The sequence below is a fragment of the Pongo pygmaeus genome, chromosome 12, assembly GCF_028885625.2.
Source record: "Pongo pygmaeus isolate AG05252 chromosome 12, NHGRI_mPonPyg2-v2.0_pri, whole genome shotgun sequence".
Taxonomy (NCBI): Eukaryota; Metazoa; Chordata; class Mammalia; order Primates; family Hominidae; genus Pongo; species Pongo pygmaeus.
In genome coordinates, this window is record NC_072385.2 from 26,757,831 (window position 1) to 26,775,617 (window position 17,787).

Genomic DNA, 17,787 nt, shown 5'->3' on the forward strand with positions numbered 1-17,787 from the left:
TTAATTAATTTTAAATTATAAGGGGTTATTTTGGTTATCTGACAGAAAGGTTGGAAGAAAGTTTTTAATCACTCTTAACATAAATGTAACCAGATCACCTGTGGTTGTATTGTAAGCTGTAGCTATTTGAAGAACTCAACTATTCTTTTGAAAAGCTAGAGGAATACACATTATTAATTTATTTTTAAAACAGTCCTGGAGAAGACAACTTTTCAGAGAGCCTCCTGACCATCTGTAATGCATTTCCAACAGGTAACCACAGGAGCTTATTACTGTTGAAATCCACAGTGTTTAATTTTGAATTGAGTAAATATACAACTTGGTAACTTGTTCACTGTCTGTGAAATTATATTCAGGTAGCATTTGTGAAATAAATCTAGTGGTATATTGCTATCTATGACAAAAATTATAAAATCTGCTGATATTTTTACTGCATTTAAACATTATATTAAACTAGACTTTGCTTCAAGATCATTTTAAAGGACAATGTTAGTAACAAAGGAAATTCCTAAACACATATTTAAAACGAAAAATCTTCTATTTTAAAACACCACACTGGGAATTATTTTACGGCTTTTCTCCCAAGGTCATCTTAGAGCAAAAGCTATTAAAACTGCCATTTTTTTGATAAAAGAAAAAAAAATTATTCCTGTTTTCAGACAGACTACCTTAGCAAGCTTTCCAGTTTTAATCTTTTTTATATTATTTTTTTTTGAGACAGAGTCTCACTCTGTCACCCAGGGTGGAATGCAGTGGCACGATCTCGGCTCACTGCAACCTCCGCCTCTTAGGTTCAAGCGATTCTCCTGTCTCAGCCTCACGAGTAGCTGGGATTACAGGCACCCGCCACCATGCCTGGCTAATTTTTTTGTATTTTTAGTAGAGACGGGGTTTCACCATGTTGCCCAGGCTGATCTCAAGTGATCTGCTGCCTTGGCATCTCAAAGTGCTGGGATCACAGGCGTGAGCCACCATGCCCGGCTTCATTGTTTTAATCTTACATTTACATTTAATTCCTCTTTATAGAAGGAAACATGTAAACTGAAACAAAATATTTTTAGAGCTCCAAACACAATGGTAACTATGAGGGAAAACTGGAACAATCATGCTAGTAATTCAAGAGAATTTCAAAGATTGAAATACTTCTCATAAAAATCAGGAATAAAAAAAGAGTTTGAAGACACTGAGAAAATGAATTCATAAACAGTAGCATATGGGTATTGTATGAATGCATATTTGAACATCACAGAAGAAGATGTCTTACGTAAATCAGATGGACTTTGCTTAGATATGAAACATGCTGAAAGATTTTTTTTTTTTTTGAGACAGAGTCTCACTCTATTGCCCAAGCTGGAGTACAGTGGCAGTCATGGCTCACTGCAGCAGCCTCAGCCTCCTGAGTAGCTGGGACTACAGGTATGGGCCACCAGGCCTGGCTAATTTGTTTATTTTTTTTGACAGATGGGGTCTAGGCATGTTGTCCAGGCTGGTCTCAAAATCCTGGGCTCAGGCAATCCTTCCACTCTGGCTTCCTAAAGTGCTGGGATTATAGGCGTGAGCCACCATCCCTGGCCATGTTGAAATAATTTAATACATAACTTAGAATATATGCATTTTTAAAAATATCAAACAACTCTTATAATTTATCAATTAAATGATGTGGCAAGGAAACCAAAAATCAGGATTTTAAAAGCTACAGTTAATCAGACAAAAATTCTTTAAAACGTTTTCCAGGGTCTATTAAGAGATTAGAATTCTTCCCTTTAAATCCATTTAAAAAAAAAATGAAAGAAATGTATACCATATGGTGTTTAAAAAATGAAGTGAGTGAGTGAGTCTACAGAGTAAGTGAAGTACATGACCACAAAATTGTATTAAGTATGGGGTGTATTAATTTAATTTTTGAAATTTTAGCACTTATGCAAAAGGACCAATTCTACATAGGACAAATACTTGTATTTCAATCTCTGATGACTACAAATACATGCCCAAAAGTTGCAGGGGGGAGGAAAGCAAAAGACAGAAACAGAATAAAAACATATTCCAAAGGACTAACCAAAGGAGAAAGTAGTGAAAATGATGACACAGGGATAGAAAAGTTTACAAACAGACTGGCTTTTTCTTTTTCTGCTTGTCCTTATCCTTTGCTTCTCTCTCCCGTTTGGCAAGTCGCCTCTTAAATTCTTCTGGCATTTTCTCATAACCGTGTTTGCAGACTGGCTTTAGGTCAATTTCAACAAACTTATCCCTTTGAGTAGGATAAAGAAGGAATAGAAGAAAGAACAGGGAACAATTAAAGGAAGCACCTTTACTTTCAGAAGGCCTGAACAGAAAGAGGAAATAAGAAATCAAATAATTCTCTTTTTCTAAATTCTAGGATTTTTTTTTGTGTCCCCCCAAAGTTTTCAGTCTTAGGATTCACACTGGACAAAACCATAGACTTACTTGAGTGTTAATTTAGTGTTGCAGGTAGAACAGGCAAAGCAGTTCACACACCAGGCCTTATTAAGAGCAGAGACCACTGGAGAAAGAGGAAAGAGATCTGGTCACATGGAAATACATCAGTATGGGGAGCAGGGCAGCTTAGAATTTCAACTCTAAAACAGAACTACGACTGTGTCTGTGGCACTTGGTGGAGGTTCTCAAGAACCTTTTTTTTTTTTTTTAAATGAGACAGGGTCTTGCTCTGTAGCCCAGGCTGGAGTACAGTGGCACAATCTTGGCTCACTGTAGCCCCAACCTCCGAGGCTCAAGTGATCCTCCCACCTCAGCCTCCTGAGTAGCTGGGACTACAGGTACACGCCACTACACCTGGCTAATTTTTTTTTTTTTTTTTTTTTTGAGATGGAGTCTCGCTCTGTTGCCAGGCTGGAGTGCAGTGGCACAATCATGGCTCACTGCAACCTCCGCCTCCTGGGTTCAAGCGATTCTCCTGCCTCATTTTCCCGAGTAGCTGGGACTACAGGTGCGTGCCACCATGCCCAGCTAATTTTTGTATTTTTAGTAGAGATGGGATTTCACCATGTTGGCCAAGATGGTCTCGATCTCTTGATCTTGTGATCCGCCCGTCTTGGCCTCCCAAAGTGCTGGGATTACAGGCGTGAGCCACTGCGCCTGGCCTATACCTGGCTAATTTTTGTATTTTTTGTAGAGACATGGTCTCGCCATGTTTCCCAGGCCTGTCTTGAACTCCTGGGCTCAAGCAATCTGCCTGCCTCGGTCTCCCAAAATGCTGAGATTATAGGCATGAACCACCATGCCCAGCCAAGAACCTCTTTCTTGACAGCTTCTTTTCTTTTGTTTTTCAGACAGGGTCTCGCTCTGTTGTCCAGGCTGTATTGCAGTGGTGTGATCACAGCTCGAACTCCTGGGCTCAAGCAATCTTCTCATCTCGTTCTCCTGTGTAGCTGGGACCATAGGTGTGTGCTACCACATCTGGCTAATTTTTTATTTTTATTTTGTAGAGATGGAGGTCTTGCTATGTTGCCCAGGCTGGTATCAAACTCCTGGCCTCAAGAAATTCTCCTGTCTTGGCCTCCTTAAGTGCTGGGATTACAGGTGTAAGCCACCACACCCGGCCCTCAACCTTTATGTATACAGTTGTTGCTCAATATGTGCAGGATACTGTTTCTAGGATGCTGTGAGGATATCAAAATCTCAGACGCTGAAGTCCCTGATATAAAATGCATATAACCTATGTACACTGTCTTGTATACATTTATTTATTTATTTTTGAGATGAAGTTTTGCTCTTGTTGCCCAGGCTGGAGTGCAATGGTGTGATCTTGGCTCACAGCAACTTCCGCTTCCCGGGTTCAAGTGATTCTCCTGCCTCAGCCTCCCAAGTAGCTGGGATTATAGGCATGCACCACCACACCCAGCTAATTTTTTGTATTTTTAGTAGAGATGGGGTTTCACCATGTTGGCCAGACTGGTCTTGAACTCTTGACCTCAGTTGATCTGCCCGCCTCGGCCTCCCAAAGTGTTGGGATTACAGGCGTAAGCCGCTGCGCCTGGTCCTGTCTCGTATACTTTAGATCATCTCTAGGTTAATTATAATGCCTAGTACAATGTAAATGATATGTAAATAGTCATTATACTGTACTATTTGTATTGTTATTTTGTTATTTTTCTCTAAATATTTTTGATCCATAGTTGGTTGAATCCACGGATGTTTGGATCCAGCTCCTGGATACGGAGGGCTGACTTTAATCTTCCCCCGTCCTTAAGTATCCTGTGAAGTTATAAATGATGTGTGCCATGTCTTACACCAGCAACTGTGCCCCCTTGGCCTGGGCACATGTGGCAACTGTCCATGCATCATGTTGTTTAGGTGAGCTTGCTGTTTCTGTCCCTACTGCTGTTGGCCCAACAAGGAAATATGAACTAGGTAAATAATTTTCAAAAATCCAGACATTAACTTATTTGCCCCTGTAGGAGTCTTTTTTCCAGAGCTGATAACAAGACAGCTTCCTTTGAAGCTTCTTTCACCTGGCATCTATTTCACAGAGGGAGGTAAGTTTTCTTTTCAATGGCACTAAAGATTGTTTTCTTGGATTGTTTTCACAAACTGCACATGAACAGTGTTCCAAAAGTATTTCCTGAATTAGGTGATGTCTGCAGGGAGCCATGAATCATGCTGAAAACAGGATTGTTCAAAACTTTGCCAGGAAGTCTCTAGCAGAATTGTGTTAGCGACTCTTAGCAAACACAGCTGCTTCCTTTCTGTTCCAATCAATCAGCCCAGCCTAATTACCACAGTACAAGGGTGGTAAGTCCTAGATATGCTTGCTGATAACTGCCAGCTTTTAGCATGAGCAGGTTAAAGTGCCTCTTCCTAACTACAATAGCAGATTAAACTGTTCCTAATAAACGTTGTTCTAGAGCTTCCTGAAACTGGACACAGAAACAGGTCTTAGGGTCCACCAGGGACTGTTCCCATGATTGCTGGCATACAACACTGCAGCAGTGGCTGAAAGTAGTGTCATAAATTAGTAACAAATCCAACTCTTTGATATTATCATCTTACTGCTACAGATTACTTGGAAAATACGCCGAAGACAGAGAAAAAGTAACTGATAACGATCACATTCCAAACCATAGCAATCACCAACCTGAATTTCCACATTACCCAAGTGTTTTTGTGTCAAAGTGGTACCAATCTAAAACTCACACAGATACTTACCATCACCTTCTATAACACGATTGCAGTGGAAGCAAACATCACCAAATAGCTGAAAATAAAAAAAGGTGGTCAAAGTTCAAGATGTGTTAGAATTTTTAGAACACTGAACATTTCAAAATAGCTGGCTATCTAAATTGAGGGTTTATCACTACTAGAGAAAATCATTAAAAGTTCTTTGACAAGTTTTTACTTCTTACAGTGAAAGTAATTCACTCTCATCAATTAAAAGAAAAACTTTCCAGATGACAGTTTGAACACCCAAATAAGTGATGCAAAATACAGAAATCTGTGAGTCCATATGGATAAGAAATAGACAAATGAATAAACCTACAGACGGGAGAGGAGGTGGGCTCTTGCTCAGGCAGAGCGCTCAGGACCGGACTATGGGTGGAGGGCATGGGGCTGGAGAAGCGTCGTCTGCAGCTGGCACAGAGACAAGAATCATCAAGGGGTGCTAAATCTAGGGCGGGTTGATGAGGAACAGGACATTTCCATGGTCATAAAATGACTGCCCACAGATTGCTTCTTTCTTACAAAGGAGGGAAGGAAATTGTAATTCACAGTGATGTTATCAGCCAGCACCATGCCTGGGAGATCACCAGTGCAGGAGAGGTATAAAATGCTCCAGGGGCAAGGTTCTGAGAGGATGCCCTGCCACTGTATGGGGCCGCAACCTGCTGTGTATAACCTCATCTAAGCACAGAGAAGCACCAGGTGAACCCAAGTGGAAAGTAGTCTATTAAAATGGGGTAGGGGCCCTCTGCATCCCTCCAAAATGTCAATGTCATCAAAAATTTTAAAAGGCTCTGGAAACTTTCCAGATTTAAGAAGGCTAAAGAAACATCACAGCCCTAGGCTGGGTCCAGTCTGGGAGTGGAAAAAATGCTGTGAAGATATTATTGACTCAAGCGACAAAACTAGAATAAATGGGTTAAAGTACGGTATCAATATTGATAACTACAATTATGTTAGAGAGTCCCATATTCTTGGGAAATATAGGGGTAAAGGAGTATGATGAACTTATTGGCAAACGCTTTAGAAACAGCCATCATACTTGTATATAATATTTATGTAAGTATGTGTTTTACACAAGAAGACTGAGCGCGGGAAATGATAAAGCAAACTGTGGACTTGAATGAAAGGCATACAGGTATTCTTTGTATATTTTATAGTTAGCTTCTGAGTCTGAAATTATTTCCCAAATAAAAAGTTAAAAACAAATCTCTATTGAATAATGTACATCTTCCAAGAGATTTCCTTGTAGCTAAACTACTGATAAGCTTAGGTTCATAAAAGTCTATCTAGCATCCAGTGACTAAGGTCAATACCTGGTTATAGTGAGTTTCACAATATGCCAGGCCTTTCCTCTCACAATGGCGATGTCTGAGAAAGGGTTTCTCACACTTGGCACAAACAAAATGCTGGAAAAAAATTTCTATAGGTCATTTCTGAATTGCCATATTTTATATCTAATAAAGTAAACACCAAAGTTAACCTATTTTCAGAGAAGATGAAGGGAAGTTTGAGACAGTCATTTCATTTGGCCATAGGTGGCCCCATAATATAATACTGCTGCAGTTGTAATTCAGGTGTCTGTCTTTGAAGGTTACTTTAAGACATAGCCTATTATAATAGCCCAAAAAGAGAATAGAGGTGAGCATCTCAGTAGCACCTATAAAGAAGGAGCTGCTGCTGGATACAGACCATGGCACTTCCTGCTTCAAGAAGGCTTTAGGAGCAAAAGTGCACATCCTGTATCATTACTGAGACATTCATAAAAGCAGTGTACATTCTATATCCTTGGCTGTCAGCAAAGTCAATTGTCTTTAAAATGTCCATGTTTAATCTTTAGAGTCTCCTCATCTTGCCAGGACACCTGAATCATGAAGATTTGAAAGTACTGGTTACCCGGAATCATGGAGATTTGAAAGTATTGGTTACCCCTTTATCATGGAGATTTGAAAGGATTGATTACACTTTGCCATTTAGAACTCACCTCCACATGCCACTGCTTGCCCATGGCGTTCACCATGCACCCTTCAATGGGCCGTCGGCAAGCGCCACAGATGGAGACCCCCATTTTATCATGGCATGGCAGGCAGTATAGCTCCCCTTTCAGCTCCCGTGCATCGGCAGTCAGCTCCTTCCTGTCCGTGAGAAAGACGCCCAGCTTAATACTGAGAGAAAAACGGCCAACCGATGGGGCTAGCACACTTTTTAGAAGGTTTTTAAAGATATTACTATGACAATCCCTTCAAATTTCTTTTTTCCCCTTTAGAGGTGCTCAGAATAACCTGAATTAATAGGCCCGAACAGGTTCCAGACTCCTACCAAAACATCTGTATCTTAAAAGGATAAGATGCAAGACTAGGTCAGATACATACTACCACACCAGTCATATTCATCATTTCCTTCTTATACTATCACATTACATTTTAGTCCACTTGTCTTCCTTTAAAAGCTACAGGGAATAATCACAGTGCTGAGGGTAGACTCAGTAATACTACCTGCTATGGTGTGACTGTGTCCCCAAAGTTCATGATCCCCAGTGCAGAGGTGTTGGGAGGTAGGACCTCTAAGGGGTGATTACATCACAAAGGCTCTGCCCTCACAGATGGATTAATGCTGTTACTGAGGGGGTGGGTTCCTTATAAAAGGACGAGTTCAGCCTCCTTCCTTCTCTTTCTTCCTTCCTCCTCTTCCCCCACCATGTGATGCCCTCTGCTATGTAATGATGCAGAAGAAGGTCCTCACCAGATGCCAGCCCCTTGATCTTGGACTTCCCAGCCTCCAGAACCATGAGCCAAATAAACTTCTGTTGGTTACAAATTACCCAGTTTGTGGTATTCTGTTACAAGTGCATAAAATAGACTAAGACACGACCTTTCCAAGCAAACTGAGAAGTTGGGAGACTAGTTCCATTTACTAACAATTATTTAAATTGTCACAAGCTGTTGAAAAGAGTTATAGGTTAATAAGTTTATTTTCATAAACAACAAAATGCCCAGAATTTTCCTTCTCCAAATACTCAAATTAAATATTATTTTCAGTCTCCTGCATCAATAAACATTTGGTCAGAGATGGTCCCAATTAGTCAAATGGACTTGTTTGAATTTCAGCCCTTTTATGTAATTCTCTAGGAGAGATGCTAATGAAAAGTGGACAGAGGTGAATCCCCAAGAGGAAGGATAGGCAAGAAAACAAGATAAGGCACAAACTGATAATTCAATCACAAAAGATGAGATGGCTGAACTTATACAACCAAACTGTTTTCTTTCTTTTTTTTTTTTGAGACGAGTCTTGCTTTGTTGCCCAGGCTGGAGTGCAGTGGCGTGATCCACGCTCACTGCAAGCTCCGCCTCCTGGGTTCACGCCATTCTCCTGCCTCAGCCTCCCGAGTAGCTGGGACTACAGGTGCCCACCACCACGCCCGGCTAATTTTTTTATTTTTAGTAGAGATAGGGTTTCACCTTGTTAGCCAGGATGGTCTCGATCTCCTGACCTCGTGATCCACCCGCCTCGGCCTCCCAAAGTGCTGGGATTACAGGCGTGAGCCACTGCACCTGGCCCAAACTGTTTTCTTAATATTTGGCCTACTGTTTCTTCTCCATCCCTACTATAATTTAGCACGTAAGTTCACATTAACTACAGTAAAGAATTTTTTTTTATTTTTTTTTGAGACGGAGTCTCGCTCTGTCTTCCAGGCTGGAGTGCAGTGGCGCAATCTCAGCTCACTGCAAGCTCCGCCTCCCGGGTTCCTGCCATTCTCCTGCCTCAGCCTCCCAAGTAGCTGGGACTACAGGCGCCCACCACTGTGCCCGGCTAATTTTTTTTTTGTATTTTTTAGTAGAGACGGGGTTTCACCGTGTCAACCAAGATGGTCTTGATCTCCTGACCTCGTGATCTGCCCGCCTCGGCCTCCCAAAGTGCTGGGATTACAGTCATGAGCCACCGCGCCCGGCCAAGAATCTTTATCCACTAAATTTTTATACTAGGCAGCAAACTGAGAAAAATTCATAGCCTAACAATTTATCATAACTTATTGAAGACAAAAAATTAAATATATTTCTTTTAGATATAAACCAAGCCAAATTAAATAAATATAACATCTTTTAAGATAATACCTAATTATTACAACTGTAAAAGTTATGCATGTACAGACGTAAGACCTTTTTTTGTTTTTAGCCCTTCGATTGGAAAAACATAGTGATGACAAATATTTCTGGGGCTACTGGGAATATTTTTAATATGGACTGATAGTTGATATTATAATATTATTGCTAATTTTCTTAGGCATAATAAGAGTATTGTGGTTCTGGCCAGGTGCAGTGGCTCATGCCTATAGCCCCAGCACTTTGGGAGGCTGAGATGAGTAGACTGCTTGAGCCCAGGAGTTTGAGACCAGCCTGGGCAACACAGCAAGGCTTCAACTGTACAAAAAATTTAAAAAAATTAGTCAGGAAGGGTGGTGTGTGCCTGTGGTCCCAGCTACTCTGGAGGCTGAAGTGGGAGGACTGCTTGAGCCCAGGAGGGTGAGGATGCAGTGAGCTATGATTGCCCACTGCACTTCAGCCTGGGCAATAGAGCGAGACCCTGTCTCAAGGAAAAAAAAAATTTACAAAAAGTATCGTGGTTCCATAGGAAAATGCCCTTATTCTAGGAGATGTATACTGGGAGTCATGAGAAATTTTAGAGGTATGTGTATACAGGCACACGTGCACACATACATAGGAGGGTGAAACAAGAATGTGGACCGTATGCACACAAGCATGGCAAAATGGTAACTGGTGAGATGAAATTAAGGGTATACAGGTTTCATTATATCATTCTCTTGACTCTTCTATAGGTTTAAAATTTTCTAGACTAAAAATTGGAGAAAAACAATTTGGTTTGCTAGAGTAACAGAAATATAGATAAATGTAATCTTTCATTCCCACTGCTTGTGTAATCAAAAAGAAACAATTCCAGTACCCGCAGTTGGCACAGTTGAAATGGTCTGGATGGTAGGGGTCATTCTTGAATATCAGAGGCTGCTCATCGATGATAGCATGGCATTTCTGGCGGATGTATTTTCCAAGGCCTCTGGCTTTCTCACGATTATGACAGGGGTGACACAGGTGTCTAAACAGAGCCAAAACTTAAATTTAAAATTTTAGGTTCTTTCTAATGGTTAAAAAGAAATATGCTTCCCTTATCTCTGAAAAGAAATAAAACAAACCATTTCTTTAAAAAATCACTCCTGTGCTTAACAGGGCAGAATCAAGCTACATGAAAAATGTGTTCCAACCCTAATATCTGACTGATTTTTAAGAAACTCCATCTAGGTACATCCCCCATTGGTAGTTCAGCCATGCATGGAGCAGTTATGCCCTGTGAACTGCAACACAAGGGTCCACTCCCAGCAGCAGCACTCAGTGAACACACTGCAGTGTCTGAGTTCCCATGCCCTCAATTCAGTGTCCTACAGAACTGCCTTACATCCCACATGGAGAATACACATGATCTTGTCACAGTCACATTATCCACCCACATCTGACAAGGATGAAAATCCACCTACCTCCCAGCATTCTTGACAAACCCGATATCTGCCAGAACTTCCTGGCAGAGGTCACAGCGGAAGCACTCGGGATGCCAGCTGTTATTCATGGCTTTGATAACTCGGCCAATGATGAATTCACCTGTGGGACAGCAACACACAAAGGATGTTACTAAGTAACATCCTAGGTAACAAGCATGGCACTTTATTTACTGAGACAGCAATTAAGGAAAAACTGAGGAAAAAAACCATTGAAGCCTTTCTCAATAGAAGAACTTTTTTTTTTTTTTTTTTTTTTGAGACAGTTTCGCTTTTATTGTCCAGGCTGGAGTGCAATGGCGCCATCTCTGCTCACTGCAACCTCTGCCTCCTGGGTTCAAGCGATTCTCCTGCCTCAGCCTCCCAAGTAGCTGGGATTACAGGCGCCTGCCACCACGCCCGGCTAATTTTGTATTTTCAGTAGAGATGGGGTTTCTCCATGTTGGTCGAATTCCCGACCTCAGGTGATCCGCCCGTCTTGGCCTTCCAAAGTGGTAGGATTATAGGCGTGAGCCACCACACCTGGCCAGTAGAAGAACTTTTTATTTATGTGTCTACCAGAGTAAGCACATTAGAAAAAAAGTTTTTATTTCATCTGAATTTTTGTTTTTGATTCAGCAGCCACATTTTTGGGCTGTTTTATGTCATCTCTGAATCTAGCTTTCCTTTCCAAATGAGCTACTAGGCTCCTTTTAGTTATTTCTGGTCATTGTCAACACAGACAACTGAAATCTACAGCACAGTTTCTTATAACCCATACTTAATTTATTCTTTCATTAAACCTTTAGAACATTCTACCCAGTTTCTTCAATCTCTGGAAACCTGGCAGAGGTATTAGCAACCAGTGAAGTGGCCAACGTGCAAGCAAGTCCATCACTTATGCACTGTGCAAGCAATGCTTAAGCATCCCTAAGCATCTGAAGCACCTCACTGATGTCTTCCCTGCCTCTTTCCTGGCAAAACCAAAAGCAAGTAGATAAAGGTTGTGTTAACACAGGAAAAGAACACTACCAAACGCCACCCGATAGGAGTCCTAGTTCATCCCCAAATACCTCTACCTTAAATGTCCTTAAAAATCAATTATCTCTAGGTTTTGATACTCCTCCAGCTTGTTATATATTAACAATAGGGAAGACGAGTGATGAAGTATCCAACAGTTATTCATAATGAGCACTAAAAACCATTTTTACCATCGATACTTCACCAGTGTGAAACGACTGAAGTAATTTGGAAACTTACTTTTTTTCCCCCCAAGATGGAGTTTTGCTCTGTCACCCAGGCTGGAGTGAAGTGGTGCAATCTCAGCTCACTGCAACCTCTGCCCCCTGGGTTCAAGCGATTCTCCTGCCTCAGCCTCTTGAATAACTGGGATTATCAGCACCTGCCACCATGCCCAGCTAATTTTTGTATTTTTAGTAGAGACAAGTCTCCCTATGTTGCCCAGGCTGGTCTCGAATTCCTGACCTCAGGTGATCCTCCTCCCTCCGCCTCCCAAAGTGCTAGGATTACAGGTGTGAGCCACCGCGCCTGGCCGGAAACTTACTTTTTACTTGACATTTAGCAGTAAAACTTACCACACTGATGACAGCAAGGGGCAAAGAGCATCTGAAAGTCATGTTCACAGTACTTTCTTCCTTCAAACTGAAAGAGAGGGTACCACCAACTTACAAACACGAAACAATCACAGGAGAAATATAATTATTTGATGAAGATATACAGGAAAGATGTTTCTAAACTAAGAGTTCTACTCTAAGAATTTATAACTCTACTGGGATTTTAAAAAGCAGATACTCTTTTGCACCATCCATACATCTACATGTTGGTACAGGAAAGACATATGGAATAAGTAGAGGCTAGAGTGAACAGTACACCTACAGGGACTGGTGACCTGGCCTCTGACTGTGCTGAATTGTTTTCTGGCTCAAATACCCTGCCTTTAATGAATCTGATGAAAGCTATGGATCACCTCTCCCTCCAGAAAATATGCACATACATACAACTCTCCTCCCACATTTTTCAGGTCGATATCTGTAATTCTTACTGTAACCTCAAATATTTACAAAGGGCAAATATTCTAGCACATTGTATTTTATTATTTTTTTAAATGGGAGTCTTACTATGTTGCCTAGGCTAGTTCATGGACTCCTGGCCCAAAGCAATCCTCCTACCTCATTCTCTCAAAGCACTGGGACCACAGGGGTGAGCCAGTATGCTCAGCCCTAGCGCATTTTAAAATGACCAAAATCTATTAAAAAACATTCTTTTAACAGCCAAGATTTTTACATCTTTCATTTCTTGAACTGTTTTCATTTTATGTGCTCCAATTTTATCCTAGTATATTTTTTGTACTTGTCTTTAACTGATCACCCTATCATACTTTTCTGCAATTAAAAAATACATATAACATGAAATTTTAAAATGTGCTTTCTGAATCCATAAGGCTGTAAAGGTTAACATTTATTTTCTTCTGTATTATCATTAGAATGATTGGTATAGGACAAGCAAGACATAAATATTAGTTTTTTTATACTATGTTTACTTGAAAATCATATCTTAGTGATGGTGAAATGAGTAGGGCTGCCCTTTCTTCCCACAATTATTTCATGTATCTCATGCATCAATATGGCTTTCCACTAGAAGACTCAGGTTCAATATTAATTCTAGGTCTATTTTCTATTTTGGGTGTTGCTTTTTTTTTTTAAATATAGAAATGCTAAGAAGCCTTTTTCACATTACTAACTTGTGAGAAATGTTATAGTAATGTCTCCCCTTGAGTCTTTGAGCTCCTTACAAGTTATATGCCAAAAGTCATACACTGTCTGATTATCAAAAGCCATTTTTAATGATATCCATTTTTAATGTATCAGTTGTCAACTCAGTTTCCTCAAATTATGGCTATAGATTTAGTTCATCCAATTTAGTGAACATATCTACCATAGCTTAACTGGCAAAGTCAGTTCTTACTGTTGAACCAACCAAAGCAGATTTTCTCCTAGAAAAATAACTTTTTTTCCCCCAGAGTCTCGCTCTGTTGCCCAGTCTGAAGTGCAGTGGTACAATCTTGGCTCACTCTAACCTCTGCCTTTTGGGTTCAAGCGATTCTCCTGCCTCAGCCTCCTGAGTAGGTGGGATTACAGGCACCCGCCACCATGTCCAGCTAATTTTTGTATTTTTAGTAGAGATGGGGTTTCACCATGTTGGCTAGGCTGGTCTCGAACTCCTGACCTCAAGTGATCCTCCCACCTTTGGCCTCCCAAAGTGCTGGGATTACAGGTGTAAGCTACTATGTCCAGCTTCACTTTTTAATTCAAATGAATAAGCTGTAATGTATTTAATATATCTTTTTGTTTTTAGACTAGGTCTTGCTATGTTGTTCAGGCTTGTCTTGAATGCTTGGGCTCAAGTGATCCTTCTACATCAGCCTCTTGAGTCGCTGGGATTACAGGCACACATTACCTTGCCCAGATTGGTTTTTAAAGTTTATTAACAGAAGAGAATAAATTGATATGCTATTACTCAATACTATGCCATACTACATTATAATGTGCAGCCAAAAGTACAAGTATTTATGAAGCGCGGTATATTTCTGATGAATGTATGCCATCTATACGCATAAAAATCTGATGTTTAGCTTTTAGCAGTAATTAATGGAACTACCATATGATCCAGCAATCTCACTACTGGGAATATATCCAAATGAAATGGAATCGGTATGTGGAAGAGATATCTGCACTCTTATGTTTACTGCAGCACTATTCACAATAGCCAAGATTTGGAAGCAACCTAATTGTCCATCAGCGGATGAATGGATTAAAAAAATATGGTACATATACCCAGCGGAGGACTCTTTGGCCATAAAAAAGAATGAGATCCTGTCATCTGTGGCGACATCGATGAAACTGTAGGACATTACATTAAGTGAAATAAGCACAGAAGGACAAATACTACATGATCTCACTCATATGTGGAATCTAAAGAGGTTGATCTCATAGAAATAGAGAGTAAAATAGAGGTTGCTGGAGGCTGGGGAGAATGGAGTGGAGGGGATGGGGAGAAGATGGTCAATGGGTGCAAAGTTATAGTTAGGAAGAATAAGTTCTAGTGTTCTATTGCACAGTAGAGTGACTTTGGTTAATAATATATTGCATTTCAAAATATTTCAAAATAGCTATTTCAAAATAGCTAGAAAAGGGGCATTTTGAATGTTCTTACGACAAAGAAATTATAAATGTACGAGGTGATGGATATGTTAAATACCCTGATTTGATTTTTACACAATGTATACATGTATTGAAACATCACACTGTGCCCCATGTGTGTAATTATTATGTCAATTAGAAACAAAAAAACAAAATGACCACAAAACAGCCTTCTGTATCTGCTGGGTCTGCATCCTTGGATTCAGTCAACAAAGGATAAAAAAAATGTGGAAGAAAAAACCCCAAACAATAAAAAAATACCAATAGAAAAATAAAAATAATACAAATTTTAAAACAGTATAACAACTATTTACATAGCATTTACATTTTATTAGCTATTATAAGTAATCTAGAGATAATGAAAAGTATACAGGAGGATGTGCATAGGTTACATGCAAATAAGTACACCATTCTATATCAGGGACTTGAGCATTCAAAGATTTTGGTAAACTCTGAGGGTGACGTGGGAGTGGGGTGGAGGGGGTGTCCTGGAACCAATCCTCTGTGGATACCATAAGACAACTGTATAAAAACTCATAAATAACTCCATTAACTTAGTTAGAAATGATCAACTTTTATTCTGTATTAAATGAAAGAGAAAGATGTATATTGCATAAAAACACAAAAAAGTAGCCCAGCAGTGTATGTATGTATATATATATTATATTTTTTTAGAAGGTTGAAAATATAATCACTGTATAAGATAAAATAAAATTAGGATTAACTATAATTTGGAAACATCTTTTAACAAGACAGGTAGGAGTCAAGAACACTGACCATGGATCCAGACTGCCTGCGTTCAAAATCTGGCTGAAAGACTCATTGTGTGGCCTTGGGCAAGTTGCTTAACCTCTCAGGGCCTCCCAAGAGTCAAAAAGCGATACTGCTTTGGTCTGTTTGTTCTGGCTCATGGCATACCCTCACTGTGACATTGTGAAAAACATATTTGGTCTTCCTCCCAGTTTCTTGGCATACAGCTTCTAAAATCCTTGGAATCTTAAAAGTGATGTCTTTGTATATGTCAATGAGGTGCCTCGTGACTGGCAGCCCCTAGGTAGATTTAGGATGGGACTGGTTACTAGAAAGACCAAGGCAGAATCATATGGTTGGGGTTTTCAGCCCCACCCTCCAGCCTTCAGGAAAGGCAGAGAGGAGCTGAAGGTTAAGTTGATCACCAGTGGCCAAGTGTTGAATTCATCATGCCTACATAATGAAGCCTCCGTAAAAATTTAAAAGGACAGGGTGCAGACAGCTTCTGGATAGCTGAACACAGTGTAGTTTCCCAGAGGGTGGTGCAGCCAGAGAAGGTGTGGAAGCTCTGACCACCTTCCCCTATATACCTCACCCTATGTATCTCTTCATCTGTATCCTTTGTAATATCCTTTTTTAAAATGTATTTTATTTATTTATTTTTTTTTTCAGAAACAGGGTCTTGCCCTGTTTTTCAGGCTGGAGTGCAGTGGCATGATTATAGCTCACTGTAGCCTCCAACTCCTAGGCTCAAATGATCTTCCCACCTCAGCCTCCCAAGTAGCTGGGACTGTGTGTGCCATCAGGCCTGGCTAATTTTCTTATTTTTTTGTAGAGACAGGATCTCACTATGTTGTCCAGGCTGCTCTTGAACTCCTGGCTTCAAGCAATCCTCCCACCTGAATCTCTCAAAGTGCTAGGATTACAGGTGTGCTGTACCGTGCCTGGCTGGTAATATTGTTTATAATAAACTGGTAGAGCCAGGCATGGTAGCATGTGCCTATAGTCCCAGCTACTGGGGAGGCTGAGGTAGGAAGACTGCCTGAGTCCACGAGATGGAGGCTGCAGTGAACTGTGATTGTTCCACCGCACTCCAGTTTAGGTGACAGAGCTTGACTTTGTCTCAAAACAAACAAACAAACATAATACTAATAATAAACCAGTAAACGTGTTTCCCTGAGCTCTGTGAGTTGCTCTAGCAAATTAACAGAACCAGAAGAGGGGGCTGTGGGATCCCCAATTTACAGAGCATGTCAGCCAGAAGTACAGGTGAAGCAATCTGGGGCTTTCAATTGGCATCAGAAGGAGAAGACAGTCCTGGGGCTGACCCCTCCATCTGTGGTCTCCAGGTAGATAGTGTGGGAATTGAATTGGAGAACGCCCAGCTGGTGTCCACTGCAGAACTGATTGCTTGCTTGGTGTGTGGGGAAAAATTCCCACACGTTTGGTCACAGAAGAACTTGTGTTGATTGTTGTGATGTGCAAGCAGAGGGAAAATGGTTTGTGTTTTCTATCCACCTCATTCACAATTTCTTACCAATGCTCTTTGCTTTGCTCTCCCAGAGCTTTCCCTTAAAATGGATAAATTCTTCTGAAATTAGTCAGGGGATGAAAAAGGCTAAGTCCTAAAAGGAAAACTGTTGGCTGGGCGCAGTGGCTCATGCCTGTAATCTCAGCACTTTGGAAGGTCGAGGTGGACAGATAATGAGATCAGGAGTTCGACACCAGCCTGACCAACATGGTGAAACCTGTCTCTACTAAAAACACAAAAATTAGCCAGGTATGGTGGCATGCGCCTGGATTCCTAGCTACTGTGGAGGCTGAGGCAGGAGAATCGCTTGAACCCAGGAGGCGGAGGTTGCAGTGAGCCGAGATCATGCCACTGCACTCCAGCCTGGGTGACAGAGTGAAACTCCGTCTCAAAAAAATAAATAAATAAAAAATATAAATAAATAAATAAATAAGGAAAGCTGTTGTAACTACTGTCTACGTCTCTAAATTCAGCATATATAGTCATCCGCCGGATAACATTTCTGTCAACAATGGACCACATACATACTACCATGGTATATGGTGTAT

General features: G+C 40.6%; 1 protein-coding gene across 1 annotated transcript in view; it reads right to left on the reverse strand.

Annotated features, from left to right (window-relative positions):
* LOC129030503 (LIM and senescent cell antigen-like-containing domain protein 1) overlaps positions 1-17,787 on the reverse strand; it is a 64,496-nt gene that overhangs the window by 36,337 nt on the left and 10,372 nt on the right. The window contains 7 exon segments of the mRNA XM_054475893.2: positions 2,446-2,521; positions 5,185-5,233; positions 6,513-6,605; positions 7,181-7,331; positions 10,156-10,305; positions 10,742-10,862; positions 12,334-12,400. Coding sequence (XP_054331868.1) covers positions 2,446-2,521; positions 5,185-5,233; positions 6,513-6,605; positions 7,181-7,331; positions 10,156-10,305; positions 10,742-10,862; positions 12,334-12,400 — 707 coding nt within the window.